Source organism: Protopterus annectens, chromosome 12.part0, assembly GCF_019279795.1.
Source record: "Protopterus annectens isolate FY-2018-M chromosome 12.part0, PAN1.0, whole genome shotgun sequence".
NCBI classification, from domain to species: domain Eukaryota; kingdom Metazoa; phylum Chordata; order Ceratodontiformes; family Protopteridae; genus Protopterus; species Protopterus annectens.
This window is the reverse complement of record NC_056746.1, coordinates 36,680,478-36,707,664: the sequence shown is the minus strand read 5'-3', so window position 1 is coordinate 36,707,664 and position 27,187 is coordinate 36,680,478. Positions and strand designations below refer to the sequence as shown.

Genomic DNA, 27,187 nt, shown 5'->3' with positions numbered 1-27,187 from the left:
GTGCTTACCATAATCATAGATCTGTGTTGTCTATGTGCTTACCATAATCATAGATCTGTGTTGTCTATGTGCTTACCATAATCATAGATCTGTGTTGTCTATGTGCTTACCATAATCATAGATCTGTGTTGTCTATGTGCTTACCATAATCATAGATCTGTGTTGTCTATGTGCTTACCATAATCATAGATCTGTGTTGTCTATGTGCTTACCATAATCATAGATCTGTGTTGTCTATGTGCTTACCATAATCATAGATCTGTGTTGTCTATGTGCTTACCATAATCATAGATCTGTGTTGTCTATGTGCTTACCATAATCATAGATCTGTGTTGTCTATGTGCTTACCATAATCATAGATCTGTGTTGTCTATGTGCTTACCATAATCATAGATCTGTGTTGTCTATGTGCTTACCATAATCATAGATCTGTGTTGTCTATGTGCTTACCATAATCATAGATCTGTGTTGTCTATGTGCTTACCATAATCATAGATCTGTGTTGTCTATGTGCTTACCATAATCATAGATCTGTGTTGTCTATGTGCTTACCATAATCATAGATCTGTGTTGTCTATGTGCTTACCATAATCATAGATCTGTGTTGTCTATGTGCTTACCATAATCATAGATCTGTGTTGTCTATGTGCTTACCATAATCATAGATCTGTGTTGTCTATGTGCTTACCATAATCATAGATCTGTGTTGTCTATGTGCTTACCATAATCATAGATCTGTGTTGTCTATGTGCTTACCATAATCATAGATCTGTGTTGTCTATGTGCTTACCATAATCATAGATCTGTGTTGTCTATGTGCTTACCATAATCATAGATCTGTGTTGTCTATGTGCTTACCATAATCATAGATCTGTGTTGTCTATGTGCTTACCATAATCATAGATCTGTGTTGTCTATGTGCTTACCATAATCATAGATCTGTGTTGTCTATGTGCTTACCATAATCATAGATCTGTGTTGTCTATGTGCTTACCATAATCATAGATCTGTGTTGTCTATGTGCTTACCATAATCATAGATCTGTGTTGTCTATGTGCTTACCATAATCATAGATCTGTGTTGTCTATGTGCTTACCATAATCATAGATCTGTGTTGTCTATGTGCTTACCATAATCATAGATCTGTGTTGTCTATGTGCTTACCATAATCATAGATCTGTGTTGTCTATGTGCTTACCATAATCATAGATCTGTGTTGTCTATGTGCTTACCATAATCATAGATCTGTGTTGTCTATGTGCTTACCATAATCATAGATCTGTGTTGTCTATGTGCTTACCATAATCATAGATCTGTGTTGTCTATGTGCTTACCATAATCATAGATCTGTGTTGTCTATGTGCTTACCATAATCATAGATCTGTGTTGTCTATGTGCTTACCATAATCATAGATCTGTGTTGTCTATGTGCTTACCATAATCATAGATCTGTGTTGTCTATGTGCTTACCATAATCATAGATCTGTGTTGTCTATGTGCTTACCATAATCATAGATCTGTGTTGTCTATGTGCTTACCATAATCATAGATCTGTGTTGTCTATGTGCTTACCATAATCATAGATCTGTGTTGTCTATGTGCTTACCATAATCATAGATCTGTGTTGTCTATGTGCTTACCATAATCATAGATCTGTGTTGTCTATGTGCTTACCATAATCATAGATCTGTGTTGTCTATGTGCTTACCATAATCATAGATCTGTGTTGTCTATGTGCTTACCATAATCATAGATCTGTGTTGTCTATGTGCTTACCATAATCATAGATCTGTGTTGTCTATGTGCTTACCATAATCATAGATCTGTGTTGTCTATGTGCTTACCATAATCATAGATCTGTGTTGTCTATGTGCTTACCATAATCATAGATCTCTATGTGCTTACCATAATCATAGATCTGTGTTGTCTATGTGCTTACCATAATCATAGATCTGTGTTGTCTATGTGCTTACCATAATCATAGATCTGTGTTGTCTATGTGCTTACCATAATCATAGATCTGTGTTGTCTATGTGCTTACCATAATCATAGATCTGTGTTGTCTATGTGCTTACCATAATCATAGATCTGTGTTGTCTATGTGCTTACCATAATCATAGATCTGTGTTGTCTATGTGCTTACCATAATCATAGATCTGTGTTGTCTATGTGCTTACCATAATCATAGATCTGTGTTGTCTATGTGCTTACCATAATCATAGATCTGTGTTGTCTATGTGCTTACCATAATCATAGATCTGTGTTGTCTATGTGCTTACCATAATCATAGATCTGTGTTGTCTATGTGCTTACCATAATCATAGATCTGTGTTGTCTATGTGCTTCCCATAATCATAGATCTGTGTTGTCTATGTGCTTACCATAATCATAGATCTGTGTTGTCTATGTGCTTACCATAATCATAGATCTGTGTTGTCTATGTGCTTACCATAATCATAGATCTGTGTTGTCTATGTGCTTACCATAATCATAGATCTGTGTTGTCTATGTGCTTACCATAATCATAGATCTGTGTTGTCTATGTGCTTACCATAATCATAGATCTGTGTTGTCTATGTGCTTACCATAATCATAGATCTGTGTTGTCTATGTGCTTACCATAATCATAGATCTGTGTTGTCTATGTGCTTACCATAATCATAGATCTGTGTTGTCTATGTGCTTACCATAATCATAGATCTGTGTTGTCTATGTGCTTACCATAATCATAGATCTGTGTTGTCTATGTGCTTACCATAATCATAGATCTGTGTTGTCTATGTGCTTACCATAATCATAGATCTGTGTTGTCTATGTGCTTACCATAATCATAGATCTGTGTTGTCTATGTGCTTACCATAATCATAGATCTGTGTTGTCTATGTGCTTACCATAATCATAGATCTGTGTTGTCTATGTGCTTACCATAATCATAGATCTGTGTTGTCTATGTGCTTACCATAATCATAGATCTGTGTTGTCTATGTGCTTACCATAATCATAGATCTGTGTTGTCTATGTGCTTACCATAATCATAGATCTGTGTTGTCTATGTGCTTACCATAATCATAGATCTGTGTTGTCTATGTGCTTACCATAATCATAGATCTGTGTTGTCTATGTGCTTACCATAATCATAGATCTGTGTTGTCTATGTGCTTACCATAATCATAGATCTGTGTTGTCTATGTGCTTACCATAATCATAGATCTGTGTTGTCTATGTGCTTACCATAATCATAGATCTGTGTTGTCTATGTGCTTACCATAATCATAGATCTGTGTTGTCTATGTGCTTACCATAATCATAGATCTGTGTTGTCTATGTGCTTACCATAATCATAGATCTGTGTTGTCTATGTGCTTACCATAATCATAGATCTGTGTTGTCTATGTGCTTACCATAATCATAGATCTGTGTTGTCTATGTGCTTACCATAATCATAGATCTGTGTTGTCTATGTGCTTACCATAATCATAGATCTGTGTTGTCTATGTGCTTACCATAATCATAGATCTGTGTTGTCTATGTGCTTACCATAATCATAGATCTGTGTTGTCTATGTGCTTACCATAATCATAGATCTGTGTTGTCTATGTGCTTACCATAATCATAGATCTGTGTTGTCTATGTGCTTACCATAATCATAGATCTGTGTTGTCTATGTGCTTACCATAATCATAGATCTGTGTTGTCTATGTGCTTACCATAATCATAGATCTGTGTTGTCTATGTGCTTACCATAATCATAGATCTGTGTTGTCTATGTGCTTACCATAATCATAGATCTGTGTTGTCTATGTGCTTACCATAATCATAGATCTGTGTTGTCTATGTGCTTACCATAATCATAGATCTGTGTTGTCTATGTGCTTACCATAATCATAGATCTGTGTTGTCTATGTGCTTACCATAATCATAGATCTGTGTTGTCTATGTGCTTACCATAATCATAGATCTGTGTTGTCTATGTGCTTACCATAATCATAGATCTGTGTTGTCTATGTGCTTACCATAATCATAGATCTGTGTTGTCTATGTGCTTACCATAATCATAGATCTGTGTTGTCTATGTGCTTACCATAATCATAGATCTGTGTTGTCTATGTGCTTACCATAATCATAGATCTGTGTTGTCTATGTGCTTACCATAATCATAGATCTGTGTTGTCTATGTGCTTACCATAATCATAGATCTGTGTTGTCTATGTGCTTACCATAATCATAGATCTGTGTTGTCTATGTGCTTACCATAATCATAGATCTGTGTTGTCTATGTGCTTACCATAATCATAGATCTGTGTTGTCTATGTGCTTACCATAATCATAGATCTGTGTTGTCTATGTGCTTACCATAATCATAGATCTGTGTTGTCTATGTGCTTACCATAATCATAGATCTGTGTTGTCTATGTGCTTACCATAATCATAGATCTGTGTTGTCTATGTGCTTACCATAATCATAGATCTGTGTTGTCTATGTGCTTACCATAATCATAGATCTGTGTTGTCTATGTGCTTACCATAATCATAGATCTGTGTTGTCTATGTGCTTACCATAATCATAGATCTGTGTTGTCTATGTGCTTACCATAATCATAGATCTGTGTTGTCTATGTGCTTACCATAATCATAGATCTGTGTTGTCTATGTGCTTCCCATAATCATAGATCTGTGTTGTCTATGTGCTTCCCATAATCATAGATCTGTGTTGTCTATGTGCTTCCCATAATCATAGATCTGTGTTGTCTATGTGCTTACCATAATCATAGATCTGTGTTGTCTATGTGCTTACCATAATCATAGATCTGTGTTGTCTATGTGCTTACCATAATCATAGATCTGTGTTGTCTATGTGCTTACCATAATCATAGATCTGTGTTGTCTATGTGCTTACCATAATCATAGATCTGTGTTGTCTATGTGCTTACCATAATCATAGATCTGTGTTGTCTATGTGCTTACCATAATCATAGATCTGTGTTGTCTATGTGCTTACCATAATCATAGATCTGTGTTGTCTATGTGCTTCCCATAATCATAGATCTGTGTTGTCTATGTGCTTCCCATAATCATAGATCTGTGTTGTCTATGTGCTTACCATAATCATAGATCTGTGTTGTCTATGTGCTTACCATAATCATAGATCTGTGTTGTCTATGTGCTTACCATAATCATAGATCTGTGTTGTCTATGTGCTTACCATAATCATAGATCTGTGTTGTCTATGTGCTTACCATAATCATAGATCTGTGTTGTCTATGTGCTTACCATAATCATAGATCTGTGTTGTCTATGTGCTTACTACCATAATCATAGATCTGTGTTGTCTATGTGCTTACCATAATCATAGATCTGTGTTGTCTATGTGCTTACCATAATCATAGATCTGTGTTGTCTATGTGCTTACCATAATCATAGATCTGTGTTGTCTATGTGCTTACCATAATCATAGATCTGTGTTGTCTATGTGCTTACCATAATCATAGATCTGTGTTGTCTATGTGCTTACCATAATCATAGATCTGTGTTGTCTATGTGCTTACCATAATCATAGATCTGTGTTGTCTATGTGCTTACCATAATCATAGATCTGTGTTGTCTATGTGCTTACCATAATCATAGATCTGTGTTGTCTATGTGCTTACCATAATCATAGATCTGTGTTGTCTATGTGCTTACCATAATCATAGATCTGTGTTGTCTATGTGCTTACCATAATCATAGATCTGTGTTGTCTATGTGCTTACCATAATCATAGATCTGTGTTGTCTCATTTTTGTCCAGTTCAACATTCCTCCCCCCTTCCAGTACTGCCACTGACAGCTTCTGGTGACTGGGCAGACCACTCCTAAGACCCTGTCTGTTAACAATTTTCTTCTGTAGTATTACTATGTCCTCCAATTATGAAACCTAAAAATTTCTTTAGTTATAGGAGGAAATCAGTTTGTTTTCTGGTTATAAGTCAGAAAATTTGATCTAAGGTAATTTAGAGGAGAGGAGGGAATTATAGCCTCTGATCCACAGCTTTAGAAGAAGGTGTAGAGGTTGGATCTGATTGTCCAACAAGCCAAATACTGCATTAGACAAAAATGAGACAACACGGATGCATTGTTATGTTAAGTATATAACTTTCATTTTTGTACACTGTAGTGAATTTGAATGAGTGGGTGGCCACGATGGTGCAGTGGTTAGCATTGCCACCTCATAGCAAGAAGTTCTCTGGTTTGATCCTCGGTTGGGGTGCCTTCTGTGCGGAGTCTGCATGTCCTCCCTGTGGTCACGTGGGTTTCTTCCGGGTGCTCCAGTTTCCTCCCACATCCCAAAGACATGCTGTAGGTGGACTAGACACTCTAAATTGGCCCTAGGTGTGTGTGTGTGTGTGTGTGTGTGTGTGTGTGTGTGTGTGTGTGTGTGTGTGTGTGTGTGTGTGTGCGTGCACCTTCTGTGGAAGGTTGGGTGCCGGGCTGGCAACTCGACACCGTAAAACTCTACTGCCAATCATGAGTGAACAGATGATCCACTGTGGCAACCCCTAACCGGGAAAAGCCGAAAGAAGAAGAAGTGAATCTGAATGAGTACATGTGTAAAGTGACTTTTTTGTACACTGTAGTGCATCTGAATGAGTACAGTGTGTAAAGTGACTTGTGTACACTGTAGTGAATCTGAATGAGTACAGTGTGTATAGTGACTTTTTGTACACTGTAGTGAATCTGAATGAGTACAGTGTGTAAAGTGGCTCTTTGTACACTGTAGTAAATCTGAATGGGTACAGTGTATAAAGTGACATTTTGTACACTGTAATGAATCTAAATGTGTACAGTGTGTAAAGTGACTTTTTTGTATACTGTAGTGAATCTGAATGAGTACAGTGTGTAAAGTGACTTTTTGTACACTGCAGTGAATCTGAATGAATACAGTGTGTAAAGTGGCTTTTTTGTACACTGTAGTAAATCTGAATGAGTACAGTGTGTAAAATGACTTTTTTGTAAACTGTAGTGAATCTGAAAGTACAGTGTGTAAAGTGGCTTTTTTGTACACTGTGGTGAATCTGAATGAGTACAATGTGTAAAGTGGCTTGTTTGTACACTGTAGTGAATATGAATGAATACAGTGTGTAAAGTGACATTATTTTACACTGTAGTAAATCTGAATGAGTACAGTGTATAAAGTGACTTTTTTGTAAACTATAGTGAATCTGAGAGTACAGTGTGTAAAGTGGCTTTTTGTACACTGTAGTGAATCTGAATGAGTACAATGTGTAAAGTGACTCTTTTGTACACTGTAGTGAATCTAAAAGTGACTTTTTTGTACACTGTAGTGAGTCTGAATGAGTACAGTATGTAAAGTGACTTTTTTGTACACTATAGTGAATCTGAATGAGTATAGTGTGTACAGTAACGTAGTGAATCTGAAAGAGTACAGTGTGTAAAGTGGCTTTTTTGTACACTGTAGTGAATCTAAATGTGTACAGTATGTAAAGTGACTTTTTTGTACACTGCAGTGAATATGAATGTGTACAGTGTGTAAAGTGACTTTTTTGTACACTGTAGTGAATCTGAATGAGTACAGTGTGTAAAGTGACTTTTTTGTACACTGCAGTGAATATGAATGTGTACAGTGTGTAAAGTGACTTTTTTGTACACTGTAGTGAATCTGAATGAGTACAGTGTGTAAAGTAACTTTTTGTACACTGTAGTGAATTGGAAATACAGTCTGTATTTCATATTTATTTTATTTAGTGTTCTAATGTCTAACTAAGTGCAATTTGGGGTTTATGGGGTTGGTTTTGGTAGTCTAACATGTTTACTTGGGGTACTAGCGTCTCTGTTTTGTATGCAGTATGTAAACTTTTAATTTTAGTGAACAGCATAAATGCAGTGAATTAAGAGGTATTTTAGTAGTTTTGATGATGTGATCAATATACACATAAGTGCCTAGTGATGTTTTCAAACTGAGGACATTTTTAAATATCTGCACAGATGTGTGTAGATATGTGTTTTCAAATTTTATCACATTCCATGCCTGGGGTCCAAGGGAAGGAACACACACATGCAAACACACACACATACATACACACACACACACACACACACACACACACACACACACACACACACACACACACACACACACACACACACACACACACACACACTGCACTTACAGATCTCTCCTGCCAATCTCTAGCTGTATAGTTAATGGTGAGTAACACAAGGGTCTCCCTTCCTTTTTACCACTACATACAAGTTGACTAGGAGACACTGGTAAGAATGTCATAGTTTTACAGAGGATTAGTTATGCTGGGCCTTCATCTCTTTCTCTCTCTCTTATGCCTGTGGATTTTGGAGTACAGAAGCAGCTTTACGTACATGGTCTTTCCATTGCAGACCTTCAACAGGAAAGAACCGTCAGACTGATGAGAGTCTGAAATGAGAACTGCTTCTGCTGGGGCTGTATGATGCAGCTGGTAAGTAACTTGCAGCATGCATATTTTAGCCAAAAGTAAAATACATGCATTGGCTGCAGTAGTTTTCTTATCAGTCATGAACACTGGTGCATTTGGAACTACTGCATGATTTCAAACACCATCTACTCAAGTCTCAGCACCTCACTGCCTCCTGCTTGGTAGTGCTTCTCCCTGCAATTCAAGCAGAAAACATTTTCCCTTATGGTATAGAGACTGTGCCCTTATTTCTTTTTTCTTTATAAGATAGCTCGGAGGTGGCACCAGCCTGGAGGCAATATTTCTCGAGATCAGGGATATGTGAGTTACATTCATCTTGAACTAGCGTATGCAAACAAGAATTCAGCTGTGAGAAGTTAGCCTATGAGCAGCTGGAACTGAATGACCTAAAGTAGAACTGGTACATCTGAGTTTCATTACGAATTATCTCTTTTATCACAGTGGTGTGAGAATCATACTTTTCGCATCCCCTAGAACTTTGTATTGGTTTTTGGTGACTGTGACAAAACCTCTGATGTTATAGTATGACTGGGAATTTCTGTTGTTTACTATACCAGCTTTCTGAAGATAGATGCACTATTATAAAATGCAGCATTGGAAAAGTTCATTTTGAACACTAAGCGGGGAGTCTGTACTTCCTACACAATAACTTTGTGTTACAAGGAAATTGATACGCCTGTATTACAACTGGAGGGGGGTGCACAAACTGGAGGGGGTGCACATGTTTATATGTGAGATTGGAGTTTCATAACATTTAAATGCAGGGTCAGGTGAAATGCTTCAACTGTGCACTATATTAACTTTTTCACACAGTGGCAGCCCTGCATTTGCTGTTGCAATTCTTTCTCTAAAAAACAGTAATGTTTACATTTTGTAATAATATTTTGACAACTTAAAAAATTGTGATCTGTGAATCAATACTTTATACGAAACATCTCATTGTTACATAAGTTAGTGATATTTGAGTGTGCTGCCGAAAGGCCAGTTTAGGAATATTTATACATACAAATGTGCAGCAGGTTGTAACTGAAGGGAAATTCTGCAAGACAGATAACACAGTAACAGAAACATGGGTCACTGCATAGTGTGGCAATTACTTAATTTTATATGACCAGTGTCAGCATTGACTGTCTTTTGCTTTTTTAACAGACTGATGTTTCTGGTCACTGTCCAACCAACTATCGGACCAATGGATCAGTTCTATGGAAAACTAAACAGCTAAACCATTGTTCACAGCGATCTGTAGCATTTACATCTTTGCATTCTATGATGCCACCAGACAAGTCTGTAAGTAATTCATCAGATTCTAAGTAAAGTCATGCTAGATAGTATTGAACTGTTCAGTATAATGCTCAGCGACTATGATCTACTTTATTACTACCATATCCATAGCATTCATTTTATGAGTAGCTTTTTCTAAACTCCTTAATTTTATGATTTAGATGTAGGCCTAATCATACCAGGCACTGGACTTTCATATAAATGAGTTTTAACTTGAGAGAATGTGTGTGTTTTGTGTGTGTGTTTATGTGTGTGGTGTGTGTGTGTGTGTGTGTGTGCGTGTGCGTGTGTGTGCGTGTGTGTGTGTGTGCGTGTGTGTGTGTGTGTGTGTGTGTGTGTGTGTGTGTGTGTGTGTGTGTGTGTGTGTTTGCATGCACTTTCTGGGCCCAGATGGCACTAATCTGTTTTCCTTGAAGTCTGTCTTGCAATAATGTCAGTGACTTTCATCTTACGAAATAGGACTGGCAACATTGTATGAGATGTTTTATTTATTCATGCGTTCTCATTATGTTCTGTAAAGTCAGGCCATGTCATTTACCGTAGTCCATTAATGCAGTGTAGCTGGCTTTCAGTTTTCCAGCCAGTAGGATGTTTGGATGGCACTAAAGAATTGTGTATTTTTTAAGCAAATAAGTTATTTTTATTTATTTGACATTTGGTTACCAGCAAAGTCAGACTGGCCAGGAAGCCCATTTTCAGTGGAGGCCTGGGGAAAAAGCTCTGAATGTATGACAAAAAGAAAAGAGTACGATTTTCAGATTTCCCAGTCAGTAAGATGTTTTGTTGGCATTGAAAAAGGAACTGTTTTAAGTGGATAATGTGTATTTGTGACAAATATGTTGTAAGAAAAAGGAATGTGAGGTTGTGTTTTCAGTTAGTGTGTTGTCAGTGTGCCACTTGTCCAAAAGAACCATATCATTATTTGTTTATATCCCACCTTAAATCCAGAACTTGTTTTGTACTCCTGGGACTGTTCTTTTGAAGGAATAGCTGATTAGGTGGGGCTTTCAAGCTGCTGTAATTTAATGTCTGTATACAATATAATACTGTATGATGCTCTTTTGCTTATGCGACTGTCTTCTATGTAACTGCATTCTTACTTATTTTACTAAACACGTGTTATTCTATGTGGTATCTGGTGATATGGGGGAAGTTATTACCATGGTAGTGAAGGTACTGCCCATCTGATCAGAAGTGATCTTTCCTTTGAGATTTTTCTGCTGGATATCCATAGTGTGCATTATATATTGCTTTTCTTCTAGTCTTTGCATTCTGTGTATATTTCAAGGCTTAGGTCTTTCCCTGCTGCTGTGCATGTTCAGAGGATGACTGCGTGTCGGACAGAACTGGCATCCCTGAATCACAGTATATTCTTCCATAGTAAGGGTTCAGGTATTACTGGACATCATTAATGCCATGTTTGGGACAGCATTCTGGAGCGGTTAGCATGTGCTGGCTTAAATGCTTGTTGTGGTACAACTTCATGTAACACAAGGTTAGGATCTCAGCCGAAGCTGAGAGAGTCAGTTATGTGTGGATACTGACTTGCAAACCGTAGAACAGGAACTGATGACTGTGCCATAAAATAATAAATAAATTAAATCCATGAATAAAACAGTTTTATTTATATATGTGGCGTCTGAAATGTATCACTTCAGTGTGTATAATACAGTGATATGTCCTTTCATATTTCAGAGATGCTGTATAGCCCGATATAAAAGTTAAAATGAAGTTGCTTTCCTCTTTGAATGGTGCAGTTTGAAGTATTTCGTGCATTCATCTTATTATATATTTTTGTCATACACTCTTCAGGGTACAGTGTTTGTTACTGTCTTATGGTTTTGAGCTCTATATTTGCCTCTTGGATTTTCATGGTGTAGTGTATGAAAATCTAAATCTGCATGTTCCTGAATGTTACAGGAACAGGATGAGTTGGAGTGCTGGTGTGCTGTTACACTGCAAAATAATAAACATTTTGGCAAATGCAACATTTTTGCTTTATAGTTAATTTAGAACAGATGACTGTTCCAATGCCAGATGTTACCAAGAGGAAAAAAGTGACATTCTACTAACATTCCCAGCATGAAACGTTTTGTGAAACTATGTGACTCTGAAACAAGCTTGGGAACATTTGCCTTATTTCATGGATTTTTAAATATTTACATGATTCTGCTATTTATTTATTAGTAGTAGAAGTTCTATAACACCAGGAAAATTTGCTTAGATAATGAAACTTTTGCACAGGGGATAATCTGTAGGTATTGATTAAAAGGTACATTCCAAATAGTTCAGAATTATAAACCAGTAAATTACTCGGGAATGTATTATTTTATAAAATGTCATTTTTGTTGAGAGAAAAAAATGTAGGTCACCGAAAGAGATAGTGCAGGTATGGTACACAAATTGCTTATGTAAAATACACACACACACACACACACACACACACACACACACACACACACACACACACACACACACACACACACACACACACACACTTATTCCTAGAAATGACTGTAGCAAATGAGCTACAGGAAAAAACAAGTCAGTGCTCATATATTTCTGCAAAATCCCATATTGTACTATGCTTCTGCAAGTCAAGTTAAAAATAAGAGCATAGCAGTTCATCTGTAGGTCAGGATTCAGGTATAGCAGCTGTCCTGCTTGCTCAGAGTCATCTTGTCAGTTTGTAACAATTACCTGAAATGTAGTTAGGGTATGAAGTTGTCACACATTTATAGGATAGTTGCCCATGTACAGAGGGGTGAGAGTAGCTGGAAGTATTGATATCAGATGGTTGACACTGTGTGCCTATCTAGGACAAGTGACTGAGATGCAGGGCAGCTGTACAATAAATACTGTGTCACAGCATCACATATTAGTGACCTGAGAAGGTGAAGGTCATTGCATTATTATGTGTTCATGACAGTAGAAAAAGACACATTTCTCCATCTTTTCTGCACCTTGGATATAGCTAGCACTGTGCTGCAAACCTTGTCTCACAATCCATTCTCCTGTCTGCCATGTCATCGAGAAACTTTGGTAGTAGGGTCCATTCATCCACACTGTTTCTTTGAAGAAGTTTTTTTCATCTATCCTAAGTTTCATGCCCACAGTTTGTCCATAGTCATCTACCCCCCCAAGTTTCATGCTCACATTTTGTCATTAGTCATCTATCCCCTATGTTTCATGCTCACAGTTTGTCAGTATCACCTACCCCACTAAGTTTCATGCTCGCAGTTTGTCAGTATCACCTACCCCCTAAGTTTCATGCCCACAGTTTGTCAGTATCACCTACCAGTCCAGGAAGACCTCAACCACTCTCTTTATTAACGCCAGTAAATACAAGTACAACGTTTTCGTCAAAAACACCTTGCCTTCGTCAGATACTCAATGGTTGGTTAAAAAACTACTTTTATACAGTTACCCACTTCAATTAAACAATTAACCAATTAGGATTTAAAAACAAATTTAAAAACAAATGTATAAAAACATGATAAACTCTTTTTCTAGCTTGTATATGATCATATGACGGTTCATATTGTCAGTTGTACAATTTATTGAGGTTACAAATTATATATATATATATATATATATATTTGTTTAATTTATGCAATTTTATGATTTATGACATTGATTTTAGTATTTGGAATGTTTTTTATGCGTATATTAATAGTTGAAATTTATCATGTTTTTATACATTTGTTTTTAAATCCTAATTGGTTAATTGTTTAATTGAAGTGGGTAACTGTATAAAAGTTGTTTTTTAACCAACCATTGAGTATCTGACGAAGTCAAGGTGTTTTTGACGAAAACGTTGTACTTGTATTTACTGACGTTAATAAAGAGAGTGGTTGAGGTCTTCCTGGACTGATACTGGTTACTTTTATCAGTAGAGTCTCATTTTGGGTATTTCAGTATCACCTACCCCCTAGGTTTCATGGTCGCAGTTTGCCAGTATCACCTACCCCCCTAAGCTTCATGGTCGCAGTTTGTCAGTATAACCTACCCCCCTATGTTTCATGGTCGCAGTTTGTCAGTATCACCTACCTCCCTAAGTTTCATGTTTGCAGTGTGTCAGTAGTCATCTATCGGCCTACGTTTCATGCCCGAAGTTTGTCAATAGTCATCTACCTCCCTAAGTTTCATCCCCGCAGTTTGTCAGTAGTCATCTACCCCCCCCCATTTTTCTTCTTCAGATGGTCTCCCTCACACTTTTTTTTTGCTGTTTTAGGTACCTGTATCATGTATTTGTCTTCTCCTATCCTTGTAAATGAATAAATCCTATAATACAAGCATCATTTTGTATCTCTTTTCCTCTAGGCATATCTTCATGTCTTTCCTTTGTATTCTTTTGACTAATTTTATGTCATTTCCTGCTGAATGAACAGTACAATGGTGCACCCTACAGTTATTACCACATCCTGGCCCCCCAACTGCATTATCTGCCATATAACTGAAATTTGGAATAGCTCACTGGACAGTGCATGATAGCCCGTAAGCTTTAGAGGGAAAGACCCCCTTCCCCCCATTAGCAAAACTAGGAACAAGCCATTAGGAATGGCATTGCATGTTGATAAAGCCAGGATATGACATAATGATAGTGTTGAGAATGTTAAAATGGAAAAGATCTTCAATCACAAACTACTCTTAGTGGTGTGTAAGAATGAAGCATGTATATGAATAGAATATGTGTCCTTTTATTGTGTTTGTTGAGTACCCTATGAAGCCCTTCATTACTGTGCATTTTAACATTAAGATCAACTACTCTGAAGTGTCTGATTAGAATTTATGCATTTCCAGAATGCTTTGCAATGCTGGGCATGTCAGCTCACTTTTCCCCTAAACCATTTTTAAAACTTTTAAATAAATCTTAGATTAAGAGGTATTAGTAACCTATAGCTATCAAAGATTATTACAAGAGGCATCATCTGACAATACCTGCTGTATAAGTTCATAGGTGTTTATTAAGCTAATGACCACAAGGGCCTTTTAAACCTAGCCATGCATCCCAAAATCTCTGACAAGTTCTGGTACCTTTTATAAGTGCAAACGGGCTTGAGAGATGAAACATTTACAAGCAGGGACCTGAGATAAACCATTTATAGTCTGCCCATGTCTGTTAGAGACATAGGTGCCAAACCAGAGATGAATTTCCTGTTCCCCATCCCGTTGGTCCAAGTTACACATGAATTGGGTTAGGAGGAAGTCTGCTTCACATGGATGGGGACCCTGTCCCAGAGAAGGGGTAGTCTCTGGGATACATATGTGTTTCTCCAGCAGGTCCCATTTATATCACAGGCAATGTTTAAATCTTTAGAATGGGTAATTCTGGTGCTGTTTGTTTTGTGGATATGCAGGAAGTCCATCAGAGTAGGGTCTGACAATGTCGTGTAGGCCAAGCACAGATCTCCCCTCAACAGCCTGTAGGAGAAAGAATACAGGGATAAGGCCTTGAGACAGTCTACATAGGACATGTTACTTACTCCCTGTATTCTTTTAGTGAGTAACCTGTGTGGGCATTCCAATATTTGGATGTGCCTTGTTAGGTACATACCAAAGGGGACATTGTACTCAATGACAGATCTGTCAAATGCTGAATACAGTGGAACTATGATCTACTTGGACCTAGATGCCATAACTTTGTTTATAAGTTGCACAACATAGAATGATTTCCTCACTAGTTTAAACACATAATGGTCAAAGGCTAGATTACTGTCTATGTGTGCCTCCAAGTCTCTGATTGTTGGGTCAGCTTTTAGGGCTGTATTACAAATGTGATAGTTACCAGGGGTAAATGACTTCTTGAAGGATACTATTAAGTATTTCTTGGCATTTAGTTTTATTCCAGGGCTCTGAACATATATTACTCTGCACCAGCTCCTCCTGGACAACATTTGTGTCAGTGGGGGACTCTGTAACTGCTACGATAGTGGGAAAGATTATATCCTTGGCAACAGACCCTTTTTATTGATTAGATGATTGCATTGAGTATATAAAGTATTGTTAGGCGCATCTGATTTGCATCTGCAACTAGGTACTGGTGAAATTTCAAGGGTGCTTTTACAGGAAAAATTTCACCTCTTGGTGTCTGCATCTATGGTTGCCAGCCTAGCTGGATAGAATTTTGTAGATAATTCTATGCCATTGTAAATATTAATGTAATCCACAGGTTTGTTTTACAAATGTAAAGAGAACTATGTGTTATGATTAAACTATATGTTATACTGAGCTTCAAAAATGTAACCACAGTGCACCCTGCTGGAAGAAAGCTGTTAAGTAAAGAATTACCACTGTGTTTGATCTCAAGCTCAGAGACAGGGTGTCTGGACCAGCAAATTCTTTCTATTGCTTTAAGTCAGAGATAATTGCTAGATTTTACATGTAAAAGTGTCTTTTCTTCTTGTGGCTTCGTGGCCAGGTGCAGCTTACAAAGAAATGTAAATTTTGAGTTTCTGTTAGCTTGGGCACTAAAGGAGAAGTGATAAAAATGATGTAATGTGAAATGAGTCAGCAGTACTGGGTGTTATCAGTTTAAGACTTTCTCAGAGAGAAAGATTGAGCATTTTGGATTTTGTCTGAAACTGACAACAACTCACCAGCACTTTGCCTTGTAAGTAAAGTTATTTAGGATATAGTTTCTCTTAGAGTTAGATCGGAATTTAGCCAGATTAGTTTAGCTGTTTTCTATATTTATGTCAGACTATCCTACAATATTGTTTTAAAGTTCCTGTGATTTCTGAACTCTTGATTAGCACTGTGTTGAATTGACGAGATTTGTCTTGTGTTTTTCTTATTTATTATTAAATATTTTAAACCTTTCAACTGTGGCTGTTTTGTGTAGAGATAATTTAAGCTCTTCGAGTACATTGCATGTATTTGGTGATACTGTCCAAGACACTCCAATAGTCTTGCGGCTCAGTCATACTTACTATTTGGATAACAGTGAATTTGGTCACCCTTTGGGAAGGGCCTTATAGTAGCTGATAATAGTGGTTTGCGGCAGTCAGTGCAACCTTATAGTCTGGGCAGAAAGGGGGCATAGCTGGAGAACCTGTGCCAACCTTCCCCAGGAGTGTCTGTGTGTTTGTATCTAAATCAAATCTTAAAGTATGCTTGTGCCAGCTACTTAGGCAGGGACACGAAGCACTGGTTGGACAGAGAGGGTGCTGGAGGTTTTAGCTTGACCACTAGGCTGTAGCTGTGCCAGTGCGGAGTCTTCTTTGGGATCTGGAAAGAAAGGGAGAAACCAGCCCCAGACCTACTATGATGTCTATCTGCTCTTAAGGGAAATTGTACTTTACTGTATGTGTACTTGTTATCCTTCCCAGTGTGCACACCCCTCACTGGTGCTAGTGGTGAGGATTGAGGCTCCCTGATTACTGGGCCAGTGCATGGGCATCATATATTAATTGTTTGGCAGTGGTGGGATATCCACATCAAATATTAATTGCTTGATAGTGGTGAGGTAGCCACATCACATGTTAATAGGCTTGTAGTGATGTGAATAGTGAATTTCTGTAGCTTGTGTACAGTGACAACTGAAGGTGTTTTTGTACTCTAAATCAGCCATGCAGTGAATATTCAGAGTTCAGATCATCATTGTTTTATTTCTTTTGTTAACGTAGTTAGTCGGGGAGAGCAGGCAAGCATATCAGCAGAGGAGTATGGTAAGGTGACAATGAGCCAGTTGGCTGAGCTGTACCAGGCTAAAGGACTGGTGCATGGAAATCTGACTAAAGCAGACATGATTGCAGCTTTGGTCACAGCTGCATCAGAGAATAGCAACCAGGAGGACGGTCAGACTGTCCATGGAGATGTACAACACTCAGAGAATGGACAGCTCAGCCTTTCTGCAGAGGACTTAAAAATCCATCTGGAGATAAAGAGACTTGAGGTGGAGGCCAGGCATTTGGAAACAGAAGCAGCAGAAAGACTGAGACATCTACAGGCTGAGGAGTATGATAACCTGCTATGCCTGGAAGCAGAAGAGAAGGAGATGCAGAGGCAGCATGAAAAGGAGATGCTGACTCTCCTCCAGAGTCATGGAGGTAATGGAGAAGGGAGTAACCAGACCCCAGAAACACAAAAGGTCAGTAAATTTCTTCTGCAGTTTACATAGGGGGATAATTTTGATGGATCTACTTCAGTAGATCGAACTTTTAAATGTTCGAAGATGATATGGCCGAGACCATAGCATCGAACATTTAAAAGTTCGAAAACTGAAGAAAACATTAAAAAAATAAATAAAAAAACAAATAAATCTGCATAGCAGGGGGCAAGCCCCCCTGCACCCTCACACCACCCGCTGCTTAAATATACCAACTCCGAGATTGCACTACATTGCAGAAAAGGGAAATCTTCCTGTTCCACACAGTACGCGGATCTCCATTCAGTCCGTTCAGACTTTTAAATGTTCAATGTTATGGTTATGGTCTCGGCCATATCGTCTTCGAACATTTAAAAGTTTGATCTACTGAAGGGGACCCATTTTGATAGTTTCATTCATATGTTTGAGAGGGTATGTAAACAATATGATGTTGACCAAAGGATCAGGGTACAGTTCCTGACCCCCTTACTCCATGGTAAAGCTGTTTCTGTGCTGTCTAAATCATCTGATTGTGAAGTTTTTTGATTATACTGCTGCTAAGAATTGTTTGCTAGGATTTCTTAAGCTAACACTTGAAGCTTTTAGGAAAACGTTTTGTGAGCATAGATGCAAGGCAGATGAAAGTATGTGTGAATATGTTGCTCAACTGAGCACTTATTTTCATAGGTGGGTGAGTGGATGTCAAGTCACCACTTTTGAAGGGCTGGCAGACTTTTTGGTAAAGGAACAAGCCCTTAACACTTTGCCTGAGGACATGAGGATCTGGTTAGCTGACAGACAATGTGCTACTTCAGATGAGTTGGGGAAGAAAAGAGACCTATACCTAGCAAGTAGGGCATCACTGCACAGGAAAGGGACACCCAGTGCTGCTCATAGGTCTAAGGGAACCCATAGTGGGCAACCCAGACTTCCCCAATAGAATCTGCCAGTAGCAGGGGAAGCCACTAGTCCAGGTACATGTCCAGGACCTAGGGTTAAATTTTTTGAATGCAACCAGTGGGGCCATGTGGCATATAGATGTCCACAGAGGCAAGGTGGGGAACAAAGGGTGAGGAAGCCAGTAAGTAGGAAGGACAAAATACAAACAGTAGGTTGTCTTGAGACAACCAGGTTACCAAACTACCACCAGAGGTTAAATCCTATTGTAGTGAATGGCAAAGAGGCCATTGCTAAGAGAGACATAGCCTTTTACATAACCATTGTGAAGCCTGCAATGGTTACAGAGGAGCACTACTTTCCTGGACAGTCTACTCCAGTCAGAGCTTTATGAGGGACACCATTCCAAATACCTTTGGCTAGGATTTACCTTGACTAGGAGGGTGGAAATGGAAGCCAGCGAGTAGATGTGTTTGAAGATATCCCTGCAGATGTTCTGATAGGGAATGATTTTGATAATGCAGTACCATGTGCTCATGTAGTTACATGCAGTCAGGCCCGGAGACAAGCATATGGGTCTGGTAGCCTGGGGGAGATCCAGGCAGACTGCATACCTGCAGCCAGGACTGGGGAGGTGGTTACTTCAGGGAGGGAGCTATTCTGTAGCAGCTGCTTCTGGGTACTGATGGTCCTTTGGACAGAGTGACTGCAAGGGCAGAGGTGAGTAGTAGTACCCAGGCTGACATTGAGGCACCACTGTCAGAGTATGCCAGACTTCCTGTGGAAGGGGTGCTGGGAAGGGTTACAAAGAGAGAGTTGAGACAGGCTCATCTCTCAGACCCTACATTACAAGGCCTGAGAGAGGTAGCTAGTGAGGTGCCTGATTCTCAAGGGAAGAGGGGTTCTGTATACTGGGAAAAAGGATTACTGTATAAAGAGTGGACCCCTGAGGGAGGCCTAGAAGGAGAGAGAATACAGCAGTTGGTAGTCCTTAGTCTACCGTCTGGTGCTTCTAATCATAGCCCATGATATTCCCTTTGCAGGTCATATGGGCATAAACCATACAAAGAGACATGTTATGCAGAACTTCTTTTGGCCTGGAATTTCCAGAGATTTAACAGGCTACTGCAGGACCTGTGAGCAGTGCCAAAAGGTAGGCAAGGCAGGAGACAAGGTGAAAGCTCTTTTGATGCCTTTGCCTGTGATTGAGGAGACATTTCTGAAGGTATCTATGAATATTGTGGTGTTGCTGAATACCCCAAGTTCCACAGGGAAAAAGTATATCCTAGTTGTTGTTGCCTTTCGGCTTTTCCCGGTTAGGGGTCGCCACAGCGGAACTCCGGTCGGCTAATGATTGGCAGTATATTTTCACAAACGCCGAGGTGCCAGCTCGACGTTCAACCTTCAACTAAGGCACGCCCATTTATGCATGTCTTTCGAACACCCACCCAACTGTGGGGAGGACATGCAGACTCCACACAGAAGACACTCCCTGCACTCCAGCCAAGAATCGAACAGGAGAACCTCTTGCTGTGAGGCAACAGTGCTACCACTGCACCACCGCGGAAGTCAAAATTTATCCTAGTGATAATAGATTATGCTACAAGATACCCTGAGGCAGTGGCTTTGTCCTCCATTGAAGCGGAAAAGATGGCAAATGCTTTGTTAGTGGTTTTCAACAGGGTAGGTTTCCCAAAAGAAATACTGACTGACAGAAGTGCCAATTTCATGTCAGACCTGCTGGCTTGTCTGTGGAAGTACTGTGGGGTGAAGCACCTCAAGACCACCCCTACCATCCCCAGACTAATGGTCTTGTTGAGAGGTTAAACTCTGCAATCAAGTCCATGCTACAGGCATTTGCAGACCAGTTTAAGAGGGAGTGGGACAAATATTTGCTCCATCTGTTTGCTTACAGAGAGGTTCCCCAGGAATCCACAGGATGTCCTTCAAGGATGCATCTGCAGTCATCACATATGGGTTGTCCTGCCTCAGGCAGCCCTTCGGTCGGCCGGATTCCAAAGTCTGGGTCCGGCGTCGGCTGATGTCGCCCCTTCCCCGACGGCACAATGCCTGGGGTATAAATGCGTCAGCCGACGCCATCTTCCTCAGTCTTTCTTGCCATGTGGTGCCCGAAGCAGAAGCAGTTCGCAAGTGCCGGTCGGCCAGCTCCAGTAAAATTGCTATCCGAAGACTTCAAAAGCTAAGTACCCCGTTGGGGACTCTTTCTTGCCTCAGCTGATGTCAGAAAAAGTTAATAATTGTTTAACTTGTGGGAAAGAAATACCTCATAAGGATTTCCACTGTTACTGTCTCCCATGCTTAGGCCCAGACCACGACGTCTCGGCCTGTTCAGCCTGCGCTTCCTTCAACCGACGCACTCTTAGACGTCGGTCGGAGTTCGCAGAAGTGTTTTTTGGGGATAGTTTTTCATACAAAATGCCGTCGGAAACCCCGACATCTCATTTAATTAAGAAACGGAAAGACAAGGACCGTCACACGAGGACCGCGGTTTCGGCTGAAACCGCGGCTAGGCCTACCGCGAGTGTCTCGGTCTCGGCTGAAACCGAGTCCTTGGAACTTCCGAACCCTGAATTAATACAACCGACAGCCTCGGTCCCGGAGGCCCCTACCGAGTCAGTTACAGAATTGCCTTCCGAAACTGGTGTATTGGAATCATCCGACACCATACTTGTAGACAAAGCTACACCAGCACGTGGTGCAGCCTGGCCTCCTGCATCCATGTCTATTAAGGCCTTCACCAGGGCTAAAGCTGCAAAGCACACTAAAGCCATGCCTCCCAGGGTTATTCCTCAGGGACCCTCTTCTAGTTCACAGATTCTAACCTTAGCAGAGGATCTTATCTCTTTAATTAGGGGCTCTCAGTCCCATCTGGACAGGGGCTCCCAACCCCCTCTAGACAAAAGGTCCAGGGTGGATCCCCCTGATCCCCTTTCCTCAGAGGAGGCCTCTGCTGGCTCGGATCACTCAGACTACCAGGAGGAGGCTTATTCGGCCTACGAGGATTCGGATGCAGAGGAATCTATTCCCTCAGCCTCCTCTCCTGAAGAGCTTTCCTTTGGGGAGACCCTTCACACTATGAGAGAGCATTTCAAATGGCAGGGCCAGGAATATACTGATTCCAGGAAAAGACTAAGAACTTTTCTTCATTTACCTCAGCATAGACCTTTGGCTATTCCTCCTGTTTTAAATGTCATTGATGATGTGTATTCTGACTCTAGTATGACCCCTGACACTCTGCCTCCGGCCCCTGTTAAGCCCGATAGGTATTACAGGGTCCCGGACACACATAATTTTCTTTACAAAGCCCACTCTGCTGACCCTGAAACTATTTCACAGGGCCCTAAAGGGGTTGCAGCGGTTACTACTAAGAATCCACTCCCCTCTGCAAAGGAGTCCAGGGCATTAGAGAGATGGGGTAAAAAAGTATATACTTCTGCCACTCTTGCTATGAGGGCATTAAATTGTCAATTTCATATGATACAGTATCAAGAGTATTTGTTAGAAGAAATGCATAAGAAATTGTCTTCTACTGAACCCCTTGACCGTAAATCCCTTCAGGATCTGGTACATAACTCCCAGCAGGTTAGCAACCATTTCTTACAGTGTGGCTATGATGCATTGGAAGCTTCATGTAGGTCAGCAATGACAGGTGTTGTCATACGTAGGCATGCTTGGCTGAAGGAACAATCTCTGCCAGACCATGTTAAAGCTAAGCTTTTGGATGCTCCACTGGAAAAGCAAAAGTTATTTGGTTCCACTGCTCAAGAAGTCCTAAAGAAATTTGAAAAGGCAAAATCTGTACAAACAGTTAAGGATTTTCTTCAAGTCCAATAGCCTAGATTCAGCAGAAATTGGCCTTCCAAGAATTGGTCCTTTCCGGACACAGAAAGATTTCAAAGGAGCAGTAACAGGCATGCCAGAGGTAGAGGGCAAGCTAGGGGCTCCTACAGAGGCCGTCAATGGCAACCTCCAATCCAGACAGGCAGTTCAGGGCCTGCAACTACTGCACAAGGACAATCTCAATGACTTTGCTTTGACTCTGCCAACCAGGGCTCAATTAGAAGCACCTTTGGGTGGAAAGCTTTCTTTATTCTCAAAAAATTGGCACAGCATTACAAGAGACAAATGGACACTCCAAATAATAGACAATGGATACAGGTTCCATTTCCACACATTGCCAAAAAGAAAAGGCATACCAGGTCTGCCACCAAATCAAAGGGCAGAGGCTTTGAAGCAAATCTCAAACTTACTACAAATGAAAGCCATAGAAAAAGTTCCTATTTCAGAACAAGGCCAAGGATTTTACTCCAGGCTATTCCTTGTTCCAAGAAAAGAGCATCGATGGAGACCAATTCTCAACTTGTCCGCACTGAATACTTATCTCATTGTGCCAAAATTCAAAATGCTGACTCTACAGCAACTCCTTCCCGTGCTGGGCAAGGGGTCTTGGCTGGTGACTCTAGACCTCAAGGAGGCATACCTGCATGTCCCTATCAGACAAAGTTGCAGAAGACACCTCAGATTTCTTGCAGGGTCAGAGCATTATCAATTCTCAGCATTGCCCTTTGGCTTATCTACTGTGCCCAGAGTATTCACGAAATGCCTGGCATCAGTAATAGCACACTGCAGACTCCAGGGGATTCAAATTTACCCATATCTGGATGACTGCCTTATACAAGCGGACAACCAACAAACTTTGATAAAGGATTTAAATTATGCCATCAATCTTCTACAGGCCTTGGGATATACAGTCAACATGCACAAATCAAGACTTGTTCCATCCCAAAGAATAACCTTTCTGGGTGCGGATCTAGATACGACCACCCAAATGGCTTATCTCACAGAAGAAAAACAAAGTCAGCTACCGGATTACTTCAAGAATCTGACAAGACAAACTCAGCTGACTGCAAGGGAAATCATGCAGGCCCTGGGTTACATGGCATCCTGTATTCTTTTGGTTCCACAAGCAAGGCTACATATGAGAAAACTACAGTGGTACCTAAGGAGTTTATGGACTCAGCACAGTCACAGTTTGGAAACTTTAATCCCACTCATTCCATGCCTTCAGAAGGAATTTCTGTGGTGGGCTCAGGCCAGCCAGTCCAACAGAGGGTTGCCCTTCACAAAGCCAAAAACCTCCCAAACTATTACAACGGACGCCTCAGACCTAGGTTGGGGAGCACACATGGAGGGCAGAGGTATCCAAGGACAATGGTCACGAAAGGAGCTACACATGCACATAAATCAAAAAGAAATGCTAGCAGTGATACATGCAATCGAGGCCTTCAAACTCTTTCTCCATCAAGGCCACCTACTAATAAGGACAGACAACACCACAGTTATGTGGTACATAAACAAGCAAGGAGGTACCCATTCCTACCCTCTTTGCAGACTGGCAATGAATCTATGGGATCTTTCCTTGAAACTCAATATACAGCTACAAGCTCAGTTTGTGCCAGGGAAAGACAATACACTGGCGGACAGCTTAAGCAGAAATATCATGGATGCGCATGAATGGATGCTGCATCCAGACATCTTCCAACAGATAACACAATCTTGGGGGAGCCCAGACATAGATCTATTTGCTTCCCCCCACAATCATCAACTGAAGAAATTCTGCTCAAGGACATACCACCCACAAGCATGGAAAGTGGACGCCCTCTCTTTCAGCTGGAGAAATCTGACAGTGTATGCATTTCCACCTATCCCATTAATGACCAAGGTGTTACTGAAGATCAGGGCAGAGCATCCAAAAGTGATTCTGATAGCTCCAGACTGGCCAAGACAGCACTGGTACCCACTGCTAAGGAGCATGTCACGTACGAAACCTTGGCCTCTACCTCTATGGCCACTTCTACTGACACAGCACAGATACAAAACTCTACATTCCAACCTGAAAACATTGCAACTAACAGCGTGGAGAATACCTTGACTCCTCCTCAGGATAAACTATCTCAGAGAGTGAAGGATATTATTATGGAAGCTCGCTGCCCTTCCACAAGAAAGGCATATTCAGCAAAATGGAAAAGATATCTCATCTGGAATACCACAAAGGGCCTAGATGTGAAAGTGATGAACATGGCACATATCCTGGAATATTTGACAGAAATGTTTCTCAACGGTCTGTCTTACTCTTCTATTAAGATTCATGCTTCAGCAATTTCAGCAGAGTACAATACTGACCCACCTGTCTTTTCTCATCCTCTCCTAAGACAGTTTCTAAGAGGAATCAAAAACATCAAACCTCCTCGAAAACCACCTCTACCTGCTTGGGACCTTAACTACGTGTTGGGAAAACTAACACTGCCTCCATTTGAACCAGCAGCAAATGCAGATCTACAGTACCTCTCATGGAAGACTGCCTTCCTTCTGGCAATAACATCAGCAAGAAGGGTTTCAGAATTGCAGGCCCTGATGGCAGTTCAGCCATTTATTATTTTTCACCAGGACGGAGTTTCATTAAGAACTAATCCTACTTTTATGCCAAAGGTGGTATCCAGGGTTTCATTGAATCAAGCCATTCACTTGCCTACCTTCTTCTCAAATCCACAAAACAAAGGGGAGAAACTGCTACACACCCTGGACATTCACAGACAGTTGCGCTACTACTTGGACAGAACTAAAGGTTTCAGAAAAACTGACCAGCTACTGGTGGCATATGCTGCTGGTACTCAAGGAAAAGCAATTTCCAAACAGACTATTTCAAAATGGATAGGAAATTGCATTCACTTTTGTTACTCATTTCATGGAAAGTCTGTACCAGCTAACATTAGACCTCATTCTACGAGAGCCACAGCCACCTCCACAGCCTTCTTAAGAGGGGTGGCTACAAAGGACATTTTAGAAGCTGCCACATGGAGCTCCGTGCATACATTTGCCAAGCATTACAATTTACCTTTATATTCCAGATCCAGAGCAGACTTTGCTACGGCTGTCCTGCAGGGTATCTTAGCTACACCATCCTTTTCCTAGTTCCTCCACCCCCAGATTGGCTATGGTATTCTACCCATATGTGATGACTGCAGATGTATCCTTGAAGGACATAGTACAGTTTTGTACCTACCATAAATGTAGATGTCCAATAGGTATGCATCTGCAGTCAGGTTTACCCTCCCTCCTTCCCCTCTGTAGTATTCCTAGGGTGTTTACCCCTCTATTAGCTAGCTGGGGGGATCTATTATGGTGTATTTGTTTTTACATATAGATATATATATATATATTTTTGCAAATGTTTGGATTTTTATTGCATTTCTCCAAATTTAGCCTTCCTAGAGGGCACCTGGCATCTGGGGCAAGAAAAACTGAGGAAGATGGCGTCGGCTGATGCTTTTATACCCCAGGCGTTGTGACGTCGGGGAAGGGGCGACATCAGCCGACGCCGGACCCAGACTTTGAAATCCGGCCGACCGAAGGGCTGCCTGAGGCAGGACAACCCATATGTGATGACTGCAGATGCATACCTATCGGACATCTACATTTATGGTAGGTACAAAACTGTACGTTTTTCACCCTTTGAGTTGTTGTATGGGCATAGGGTGAGGAGGCCTCTAGATTTAATTTGTGATGAGTGGGAAGGTGAATGTGAATCTCACAAGGAATCTATTGTGGAATATGTCCTAAACCTCAGGACAAGGCTCGAGGAACTCATGGGCTTGGCCCAGGAGAACCTGGCAGAAGCCCAACAACAGAAAAAGGTATGGTATGACAGGAATGCTTGAGCTAGAGAGTATGCTATAGGGCAGCAGGTAATGGTTCTCAATCCTGTTAGACACAACAAGCTGCAAGGAACTTGAGAAGGACCCTACAAGGTGGTAAGGAAGGTCAGTGATATTAACTACATGGTAGAACTGCTAGGTAGGAGGCAGGGGCACAAATTGTACCATGTTAACACGATGAAACCTTACCATGATAGGGAGGCCCTTGTGCTGAGTATTTGCAATGGATTGCAGGAGGAGGCTGAGGGAGATCTGGTGAGTGATCTCCTCAGTGAGGCTTGAATTAACACCTCAGTGGAAGGGGTAACAATGTCCAAGCAGCTATATCCTATGCAATTTCGAGAAATCCGAGCAGTGTTACAGGAGTTTGGGGACATGTTCACTGGGAAACCAGGGTGCATCCACCTGGTGCAGCACCAGGTGTATACAGCACCCCAAAGGCCTATTAGGCAGGCCCCTTATAGGGTGCTTGAGTGAGTCAAACAGACTCTGAGGGAGGATATCCAGGAAATGTTGCGACTAGGGAAAATTCAAGAGTCCAACAGTCTGTGGGTCTCCCAGTGGTGCTGGTTCCAAAGGAGGATGACAGCACCAGGTTCTGTGGGGACTACAGAAAATTAAATAGTCACACAGGGTCAGATGCTTATCCCATGCCCAGGACAGATGAAGCCCTAGAGCAGCTGGGCGGGGCTAAGTATCTTATCATCATTGATCTTA

General features: G+C 40.6%; 1 protein-coding gene across 1 annotated transcript in view; it reads left to right on the top strand.

The window, feature by feature from the left end:
• LOC122816128 overlaps positions 1 to 27,187 on the top strand; it is a 730,565-nt gene that overhangs the window by 266,434 nt on the left and 436,944 nt on the right. Inside the window, exon 5 of the mRNA XM_044088887.1 lies at positions 9,617 to 9,754. Coding sequence (XP_043944822.1) covers positions 9,734 to 9,754 — 21 coding nt within the window. The 5' untranslated portion in view covers positions 9,617 to 9,733. The remainder of the gene's footprint in view (positions 1 to 9,616; positions 9,755 to 27,187) is intronic.